At 53.5% G+C, this 10,266-nt stretch overlaps 2 protein-coding genes across 2 annotated transcripts; one reads left to right on the forward strand and one right to left on the reverse strand.

Moving 5' to 3' along the window:
• Window positions 1-1,627: 1,627 nt before the first annotated feature.
• On the reverse strand, window positions 1,628-5,771 carry COCSUDRAFT_38728 (WD40 repeat-like protein; the record flags this gene model as incomplete). The annotated part of the gene is made up of 10 exons (XM_005642632.1): window positions 1,628-1,814; window positions 2,368-2,510; window positions 2,790-2,955; window positions 3,282-3,370; window positions 3,720-3,845; window positions 4,061-4,161; window positions 4,292-4,418; window positions 4,517-4,583; window positions 4,698-4,756; window positions 5,757-5,771. The coding sequence occupies 10 exons, from the start codon at window positions 5,769-5,771 to the stop codon at window positions 1,628-1,630; spliced, it is 1,080 nt and encodes a 359-aa protein (XP_005642689.1).
• Window positions 5,770-8,165, forward strand: COCSUDRAFT_60520 (carbonic anhydrase; the record flags this gene model as incomplete). The annotated part of the gene is made up of 7 exons (XM_005642633.1): window positions 5,770-5,934; window positions 6,025-6,070; window positions 6,345-6,396; window positions 6,764-6,830; window positions 7,271-7,330; window positions 7,646-7,795; window positions 8,127-8,165. 7 exons carry the CDS (start codon window positions 5,770-5,772, stop codon window positions 8,163-8,165), a joined length of 579 nt encoding a protein of 192 aa, XP_005642690.1.
• Window positions 8,166-10,266: the final 2,101 nt, after the last annotated feature.

The following is a 10,266-nucleotide window of genomic DNA, read 5'->3' on the forward strand; positions in this document are numbered from 1 at the left end:
GGGGGACCCTCCCCCGCCACCGCGAGGGGGGACCGAGGGGACATCGGTGGTGTCAGAGCAGGAGGCCTGCCACCACCGTGGGTACCAAGGGGATGGCGATGGGCTCAGAGCAGGGGGGCTGCCACCGTCCCGGGGACCGAGGGGATGGCGGTGAACTGAGAGCGGGGGGAGAGTTGCCCCCGTGCGGCTCAAAAGCCTCCCCCATGAGACGCTGTGGCCGGGTGCAGAGGGGGCAGCTTGCAAGCGCAGTGTTGTCGTGTCCAGAAGTGTGTGATTGCTGAACAGAGCGAGTGGCAAACGCCTTGGAACCGGTCACTGGCCTGGCAGGATCTGGGAGCAACCTATTTTTTTTCTGAAGATCATTGTGGACGAGAAAGGGTAATGCGGAGCGCCAGTGATCAAGTATAGCAGGAGGTCTGTGCGTTTGTCAGCAGCCTGTTGTGACTGTTTGGGAGCGACCTATCAGCTGCATATAGATGCATGTGCAGCAGCGTACCTCAACACATTCCATGCATAAATGCAGCATGGCCTTGCTGGGACCCTCTTGGGATGATTTGGGTGACTCCCTGCAGTGCATCTCTTCAAGCTTGTGCTGCGTATCCTTTTTGTCCTGTCACAGCAGATTTTTCTGGGCTCGAGCAAAGAACACTTCAAGAACTTCTGGGCTTATGAGTGTTTAATATATCCTCGCCTGCAGCAATGCAGATTGGCATGGATGCCTGTGCCTTGTCTCTCTTGCTGATTGCGCAGGTGCGAACGTGCATGCTGGCATTCTGTTTGTGGGCTGCTATTAGAAGCAAGTGACCTTGCCAGTATACAGGAAGGCCGTGTTGTGTGGTGAGGTTCTCTGGCGTTTCTGGTCTCTGACAAGGTGTGCGGGTGCTTGGGTATGCCATTGCTTGTGCCCTGTGCACTTGCATGTAAATTAAACACGTGTGCGCGGGGTATTCCAATTATCCTCTTGCCACATTCTGGGCACACTCTGAACAGGCTGTGCAGAGACCCCGACAGCTGAAAAGTGGTCTAGTCAATGTGATGCAAGGACCTTAAGCGGCATTCTGAGACTCTTCTTCTGCTACGATGCTTTCTGAACCTCGTCCTGATCAAGGACAACTTAGCATGCACGCTATTGGAGGAACCCCGGGTCATGGGCCATGTTGTCACACTGGATCATTTCTGCACACATGCTGTCATCCGATGTCGAATGAGTCTGCACAGCCGCACGAGCTGCAACACCCACGCCCACCCACTACCGCATTCACTGCCACTCAGTACGCTGTAGTTTCATGCCCAGGTGATGTCATGCGGTTGTAGGCTGACTTCAGCACAGCACCACTGGTAAGCAGGCAGCCTCAGCACATCGAACCAATATCCACACAATGTAGGCCTCTCCCGGCTGATGTCATGAGGCTGTCGGCTGCCATCAGCGCACGACTACCAGTCGCGCACCGGCAGCCCTGTAAAGTTTTCACAGGCACTCATCCAAGGCCCTTGCCAGAAGATTCCGGCATGGTCAGCGCATCAGTTGAACAATCAAAGATATAAAAGTTACTCTACGTGCCCCAGCTGATGTCATCATGCATGCCATCGATGTCATGCGGCTGTCGGCTGAGATCAGCGCACGCGACTAAGCAGGCAGCCCTGTGACGATGCCCACGCGCAGGCACTGGTCCAGCGCTCCGCAGCAGAACAGCCCAGGGCGATCGGCGCACCAGTCAAAGCACGATAGTGGCTGCGAGGACAGCGATGCCTGCGCCAGCTCGCGCACAGTCCCCGCAACTCCAACCTCCCGGCCCTGGCCGTCCTTCACGCTCCTGCATGCACCAGCCATGCTTGGCTAGGGCTCATCGCACAGTTCCAAGAGCAACTTTGGTCGCCATTGTTGTGCAGGCCTCACTTTGTGAGGTCTGCACAGTGAGCTATGCTGCCGCTCAACCAGCAGGCCTGCCACGACACTGGCAGCAGCAGCAGCGGTGATCTACACAGTGGAAGAGTTGACACTACCATGCCATCAGGATGGAGACACGCGCTGTGCACATAGGACTGCCAAGCACCACACATATCATGCTGCCCGAGTTGTGGGCTCCAACAGCTTCTGTCAAATGACCTGGCTGGCCCCTCACAGCCTCACGTCCAATCGCCTTGCCTCAGACAAAGACAGAGGCAAATCTGATACGGTATCAACAGAGACCGGCCTGTCTCTGCATGCCTGCCTTGCATGCTACTCCACAGGATGCTCCCACCGAGAGGCCATTGGTGCCTCTGGCTCCAGATATATTACATTTGGCAAGGACATGCGAGGGCCTGCCGGGACATAATCTTCTCGCTGATTGACAAAAAAAAATGGAAAAGGAAAAAGGTCCCCACCGCTGGTCTGGGTAGTGGTACTGGTGCAGGTGCAGGCTGCCGTCGCCGGTGGCCGTTGCCCAGATCTCCCGGTTCTGCGGCAGCGGCGCCACCGCCCACAGTGTTACTCCCTTCCTTACTTGCCCGCTCACCCCTGCAAACCCCTGCGGCAATGGTAGGGCATTTAGAGCGTGAATCCCAGCACCTGAGGCTGCTGTTCCATGCACTGCCCTGTCAGTCGTCTAAAATTACTGGCATACTTTTAGCTGCCATACATGATGCTGGCAAATCTATGCCAGGATGAATGTACCTTCGCAATTGTAGGTCTGTTAGGTAACACCCATTGGAAGTCACTCCCGTCTGGCGAGTGGCATTTTAGGGTTTATTGATAAGTTGTTACGTGGAGCATGTAATTCATTTGAAAAAGCAGGTTTGGGGCATGCCTGATCAGGGTGCTGGGTGCGGGCATCGAAGACTCTGAAGTGGCCGTCAAGCCCGGCTGTCAGCATCTTGTTCATCGGGATGTCCCGCCTGTCAAAGCGCACGCTGCAAACACCCTTTGGCGCTGCCTCCTTCCACCGCTCCGTCCCAGTGCGCAGGTCAAACAGCCTGCATGCATGCACATCATGATCAGCATTGATCAGCAATGACCTGTAGGGCCCATTATGCTCTGGCCTGCACATCTCTGATGCAATACAGTGCTCCTGCCCTTTACTTTTCTTCCTGTAAGCTTGCATCTGCAGTAACCTGGATTGCAAGGGATCCAGCATGGAATCTTCAGACAGCTCAACCTTATGATACACCGTGGACACGGCAGACTCGGCAGAACTCCAATTCAGATTTCGTGCGGTAGAAGGACGCATGCAAGGGGCATTGTGCACCAAGCTGATTTTCCTAGATCTATTACAAATTGTACGATATAGGCAATATCCTACCTGATGTCCCCATTGCTGTAGCCTGCCAGCATGCAGCGCTCATCATTGCTGAAGGCATTGCCAAATGCCACGCTCAAGCACTCTGGCGCCTGCAGGCCCCACAATGCAAACCTCACTCCCCATCAGCGCCATGCAGCTGGCTCTTGCGCAGCACCACAGCAGCAAGCCCTCAGACGATTCGCATGCGCCGGCCGGCAGTCAAGAGCTTAAACTGCTGCATCTTTGCAGCTGTCCCTGAGACCAGTGTGTGCTGATAGGGAGATTTGGGTGACACATTCACCACATCCACGTGACAGCTCACCATGTTCCATGTTCATGAGGACTGCACAGATGGGGCTGAAATGCCCCCATCCAATGCTTTGGTGCAATGTCACCTCATGATCCTGTAATGTTACAGAGCGCGGTCACCAACAGGGGGAGCTCCCATGGAATCGGCACCTTGTCAGGGCCGGTGGCCTCAGAAGGGAACGCTGCGACGGGTGAGTCCGGCTGGCGCACGTCCCACACTCTCACTGCGCCGTCACTGCCGCCTGTCACCACTTCGGGGGGGCCCTGACCTGACGCCTGCACCATCACTCCAGTACTGCGCTGTTGGTAACAGTCTGAAGCCATGCAGTCTCCTCTTCCTTGCACACACATGAGCTGAGCAGGTCTACACCCTTGATCAGGTGCCAGGTGGGTCTGTCTGTCTGCTGTCATGGATTAAAGGTGGATGGTTGCAGGCAGCGGTGCAGGGGGGCTAAAGTAGATAAGAGGGTGGGCATAGCGATGGTGCAGACCTGGCCGCCGCATGCGTCGACAGAGTAGATCATCTCGCTGTTTGCCTGCGCGCTGTAGACCGGCTCCTGCAATCGCTCCAGATCCCACAACTCCAAACCACCTGCCACATAACACAATAGATTATGGCTCCCCGCTTGGCACCATGCAGTTGCGGGGCAAAAGCTGTACCCTGCTTGTCAGCGGGCGCCAAAAGATCTCAGCAAATGGGCAAGAATGGCATTTCAGCGCACCTTTGTGGTTGCCAGTGGCCAGGTGGCGGTCTGCAAGGCTGCTGGCACCGAAGGCCGCGCATCTGAAGCTGCTGGGTCTTTCCACCTCCTTTGAAAGCTTCAGATCAGGACCCTTCAGCTCATACACCTGCACCAGAAGACGTGAGTCACGATTGGATCGACTCGTATAGGTCTTCATAAACGGTGATAAGATGACATCTAAGCAACGGAAGACCGCTTGGTCACCTGGATGCAACCGGTTCCCCTCGGACATGCTCCAATCGCCACCAGCCGAGCGCTGTTGGGGACCCACCTGCGCAATGCAGGAAGGTGCTTGTGCTTACATGCGAGGTGCTTGAGAGGTTCAAGAGCTCAATAAGCAGTGTTAGACGTCTATGTTCGACGTCAGCTACCAGGACGGTCTCACCTGGTGTCATAGATCGTGAAGTTGAGGCTCTTCTGCAGATGTTGCAGAATCTGAGGCTTCTTGCTTTTGTTCACCATTGAGTCGCCAAATGGAAGCCGCTTGATTTTACAGATTATCTGCACCGATGTTTGACTTTCATGAGACAGGCAAAAGGCGATGTAACCGTCGGGTAGGCGGTGGTTGGTTGATCAACAATAACTCGACATGCTTGCTCACCAGCTCGTGAAACGAAACTTCTGGATGATGTGAACTGCTTTGAAGTCCTCAAAAAACAAATATCTCAGATCTGAAAGGAACGGTCACTCATGAAGCTAGGTCTGGAACGCCCCAGCAAAGGCACTGCGGGCTGCCCGTGGACCAAATCGGGCTGCTAGTTCTCGTTGGTTCGCTGCTTCAGATCAATATTCAGGCGTTGATTGCATAGATCAATTCCTCTAGTACTGTCCGAGCGGCTGTAGGACTCGTTTTATCGCGTGGAAACTAGGATGAGCGTGTAAAGAGCAGCTTCGGACCACTCACGTTCACTGCTAAAATAAATACCGAAAATGTCGGTTGACAGAGCTCTGTCTACTCCAGAAAACTTTTTCTTTTCCTCACCGAGCTCTGTGACCCGAGTTTTTCGGATTCACTCCTCGTTCCGTATACGTAGTGCGTGCCGTGTCCCGGAGGAGTCCTTTGTGCTAAATATAGGCTGGCCAGATGCTGCAGATCCTCTTTCAAAGCGGTGCAACAACGAGACTGCGAGAAGAGCTAAACAGGAAAGCGATCAATCGAGATCACAGCATTGGTGCGTGTCAGCTTGTCTGTTATTGTGGGAAGGCATGCATGCCAGTGCATCGTTGCTGCTTCATAGTGGCCTGTAGTGGCTGAACAATACTACTGGCTAGCTAATGGATTTCGATGCCGTTCTATTACTTGTATACTGTCCTTTCCCTAACTTCGCAGCAGGCTGTCGCCCTGATCACCAGATCTGCTCATTTATCATCGCTTGCGGGACGTTGCAAGTATGGGCGTGACGACGTGCAATGCACATCGCAGGTGTCTGATTGTCTTAAGTACCTCCTGAAACACCATGGCTTCCTCATCGCCTTATCCCGACCCTCCTCCGGTGCCCATTTCGGAGCTGCTGGAGAACGCCAAGAAATGGAAGGAGAACTTCAACAAGCCGTTGCCACTGGGCGTCAAGAAGGCCGTCTCGATCATCACATGCATGGTGGAGCTCCCTGCTATTGCCCATGTCCGTTAGCACTACTTTTGCAGGAGGTATCCAGCCTAGTCCCCAGCATACCCACTGCAGTACTACAAGGGTCTTGTGTGTGTAATGCAGGATGGCCGCGTCATGCCTGCCAGCATCTTTGGACTGGATCTGGGCGGTGCGCCCTGTGCTTGCCCTGACTGTATGCCTGGAACCAGGTTGTGAGGGGGACATGTGTCAAGCATGTGCTGCTGACCATGTAGAGCTGCACCTGGCTCTTGACCTGCGATGCCCTGTCCTGCCACCTTCTGCTATTAGCAGTCTAGCTTGATGCTAGCCTTGAGCCTTGAGATCACCATGACAAGGATTGGCACCTAGTGCAATGTACTGATTGATGTCTCGTGCCAGTTCAAGAGCAATTTCCGGGAGCAGATGTGATGTGCCTGGTGCAGATGCTGAGTACATCCGGAATGCTGGTGGCCGCGTCACTGACGATGTCATCAGGTGGGTCGGCGTCACTTCAGTGACATGAGTTCACTGCATTCCATCATCAGCACATGGCCAATGTGCATGCCAGCACATTTGAGTGGTCAAGATGGTACATCGTGACCATCTGTTGCTGACGTGGAGATGCATGGCTCTTAGCTAATCTCTGAGCCATTCTCACCTGTAACGACTGCTTTTCCAGATCGTACAGCTGATGCCCTGTGCGCGATGTAATGAAGCCTGGCCTTCTCTACGCAGTCCATTCCTCGTGCAGGCTTTGTCCGGACCTTGTGTGTGTGGCCTTACTTTGTGGATGCTGCATGCTTGCGTGCATTGTTTCATTTTGCAGCGCTGGCTGAGAGCACACCGTGTGCTGTCTGCACAGGTCGCTGGTGGTGGCTCAGGAGCTGCTCAATTGCAAGATCATATTGCTCGTCCACCACACCGACTGCGTAAGCCCCTGGTTCATCCCCTGACACAGGCCTGGAAGGATTACTCTCCATGCAGCGCGTCCCTGCTGGTCGTTTAGAGCTGTGCCGGAACTCATCTCTTGCTCGGATTCCCTTGAGGGGCAATGTGTGCGGGTCATAGCTTGGTCAGTGTTGATTGACATCAGGATTTTTTGTTTGGATTTTTGGATTGGATTTTTGTTGGGATTTGCTTCCCAGGAGCTGTGGCATCTGGATATGAGGCTGGGGTGACCTTTTGATGGTGCTTGAGAGTAATAAAATGATGATCTGTTTCAAAAGAGCTTTGAGGGCTTTGCTGTTTCGGGGGTCATTGACTCATCCTCGATGGCAAGCCAGTGCTGCATTTCACACCAAACACAATGGATGGAGTGGCGGGAGCAAAAAAGGCGATCTCTGACTGCTTCTACTGCGGTGGTGTGCAGGGTGCGCAGGCGGCCAAGAAGCACCACAGCTGGCTCATCAAGAAGATCAAGGACAAGCTGGTGCGCTGGGAAACCCCTCTGCCACAGTAAAAAGCTGCCTGCTCTACTGCAACCTTCGCCATGCATGGGCTTTGTTGCCATTCTAGCTTGCCATCATCAGCCCTGCCTGGGGCATGCACTGCAGTGTGGATCAGTGCTACTGTCAGGCAGCAACCCTGCAGCCCTTATTGCGCATGTAGGGCACCTTTCTGAAGACCCCTGATCAGGATACAGGGGGATCTTGGAAGCAGAACCTCAGCTGCATGCACACATCATGCTGTTGTGAAAGCGTATGGGTTCCAGGCTGCAATCTCAAGGTGCTGCATGGGGGTGCAGGGAGTGGATCTGAGCAACTACAACTTCTTGGGCATCGGCCCCACGGATGCTGACCTGGCGGAGAGTGTGAAGGAGGACGTTCACAAGCTGCGCGCATCGCCCCTCATCCCCAAGCAGGTCCCCATCTACGGTTTCGTCTACGACGTCAAGGTGCGGCCCCCGGGCCCTGCATGCATGCTTGGGATTTGCGCTGCACCCGCGGTCATCTGCAGAAGTCAGCTGAGAGGTCCTGCCTGTCCGTAGTGCTGCTTCTGCAAGCACTTGCGGAGGTTGCCCAAAAAGTGGTCAGCTTGTGTACTGCACCAATGAGAAGCTCCTTGATCGTGCACCCTCTGAGTCTCTGAAGAAATTCATTACCAGCGTGTGCGCGCTCACAGGGCTAGCACTGGTGCAGTATATAATCACTGAAGGGCATGTTTCAGAGCCAGATGGGGCATTTGGGTGATGCTGGGACTTCACAGCTGTCATGCATGTTGCGCAGGATGGCTCATTGAACGAGGTGACCCGCTCAGAGGAGTGAGTCAGGTCAGTTAGATCTATCAGCCTAGATGAAGTTTGCCTCATGGCCCAAGCTATTGCTGCAAGCGTTCCTGCTGGCCCTTCTCACTGCTCATAAAGGGACCTGCCAGCAAAGGGACAGCCGGGCCAGAAAAGCCCCTTTTTAGCAGAATTACAGAATTCTCTGGAGCTGAGACAATGTTTTGCATTGTGTGAGGCCTGAGGCCCCTCCATTTTCACAAGATTGACGATCTTTCTTGCCAGATCTGCAGAGTCTGTGATTGTGTGCCCCTCTGGAGTGCCCCATGTGCCTTCATTCTTGATCTTGTGCGACAGAAACTTCATTGCTGGCAGACTTTTGCCTGCGATTGCGTTGATTACGTGTTGCTGACGACAGCCTTTTCAACCAGTTGCCCAGAGTTGCTTTGGAGGAATCAGTGATGAGTCTCGTGAACTTGTGCATGCAAGTAGACAGTCGCGCGTGGTGTGAGCACTGCATGCAGCCAATGTAATGAATGATGTGTTAATAATCCAACCTCTGGTCGTGTCATGGTCATTGACGCTGTCATTACACCTAATATCGTAATGCTGACACCTGTCTACTACCATCTCACACATGCTGCAGTGAGCCTATGAAATTAAGTGGCCCAGAAGCCTTTTGCCAGGAGGTGCACATGACCTAGCTTCCTGGTGGGGAGAAGCTGACTAAATCGGTGACCTGTCAGGTCTCAAGGTCATTCTGATGCCTTGAGCAGACCTCAGCAGAAATCCGTTGTTCTTGACGTGAGATGCAAAAATAACGATACAAAATATCTACAAGTTATCAATGTCCCCTACTTCCAAAGTGGAAAGTCAGTCGCAGGAAAAAACAGGCATGCGACTAGCAGCCTGAAGGTGTATATCATTGTGCGGGCAACAGGTTATTTGCCGTATTGTCAACGCTGTTGTATTGAGCAGATCTGATCGAAAAGCTCACGACCGAGACCACTGTGCAGGCAGTTGAGGGCACGAGTTTGGAGTGTTTTTGGATCATCGAAGACAAGCAATCAAGATAATACAAGGTGAATAGGGTGCAGGTTGGACCAGTCCGTGTACCTGGCTGTCAGGTGTGCGCATGCTGCTCTGCACGCGCAGCATTGTTGCCTAGACACTGGTTAGGCAAACTGAGAGTAGCGCTGCTTACACAGCATTCCTGTTCCCATGAGGCTGGCATATAGCACTAACGACGCATTCTGAGTGCGTACCAAAGGAATATCCCAGAAGGTGCTCGTGCTGCATCTGTGTTGCCGTCAGCAGTGCTGGTTTTGCTGTGCAGGTCATGGGCTTCGAGGCAAGCAGCAGTTCCTCACCTCAGGGCAATCAGACCTCTAAGGACACACACTGCGCGCCATGTGAGGCGCTTTCAGACCTCCTGCGCAGCTTTCCTGGAGTAAGAGGCCGCTCAAGCGCAGAGCAGCCAAGCACAGGGACAGCCAGCGCACACGTTGTGGACCTTGCAGAGGAAAAGGGTATCACACCACAGCAAGATTGCACGACCTGTCGAGTGCTGGGAACAGGCGTTTGTGCTGCATGCAGCGCCTACCTGGCCGGGCACATGTATCTGGCGCAGCCGGCCAGTCGCAGCCACAGACTTGGGCTCATTGCCGGTGCAGCACTGTTTGCGGGACTGGGTGTGCTCCGAGCCACCACTTGAAGTGCGCCGTTTGAGTATATCAACTAGATCCATCGTGGGCTGTAAAGCTTTCAGACTGACTTTGCTGCCCGATCATAATCAAACTGCAGCTTCTAGCTGTCAGTAATCTGCTTAGGTCTCCATTGGGAAGCTGAAGGAAGCTGAAGAGTGCAGTGAGGAGAAGGATTTGAGCAGCTACATTGTTCAGAGGAATGGCGTGCCTGATATGGGTCACGATGTCAACAAGATGTCCATCTGTGGCGAGCCAAGCTTGAAGGTGATTATTTATCAGCGATGCTAGCAGTATGCATGATATCCGCATCGATGGCCGCTACAGCAGGAATAGACTATGGAAAGATGCCTTACAAATTTCGGTCTAATTTGAATAAGTTCAGCAATATGCTCAATATATTTCACCAAATACTGTTGCTAGATTATGTGTCAAGCACCC

The sequence above is a fragment of the Coccomyxa subellipsoidea genome (genome assembly GCF_000258705.1).
Source record: "Coccomyxa subellipsoidea C-169, whole genome shotgun sequence".
Lineage (NCBI taxonomy): Eukaryota > Viridiplantae > Chlorophyta > Trebouxiophyceae > Coccomyxaceae > Coccomyxa > Coccomyxa subellipsoidea.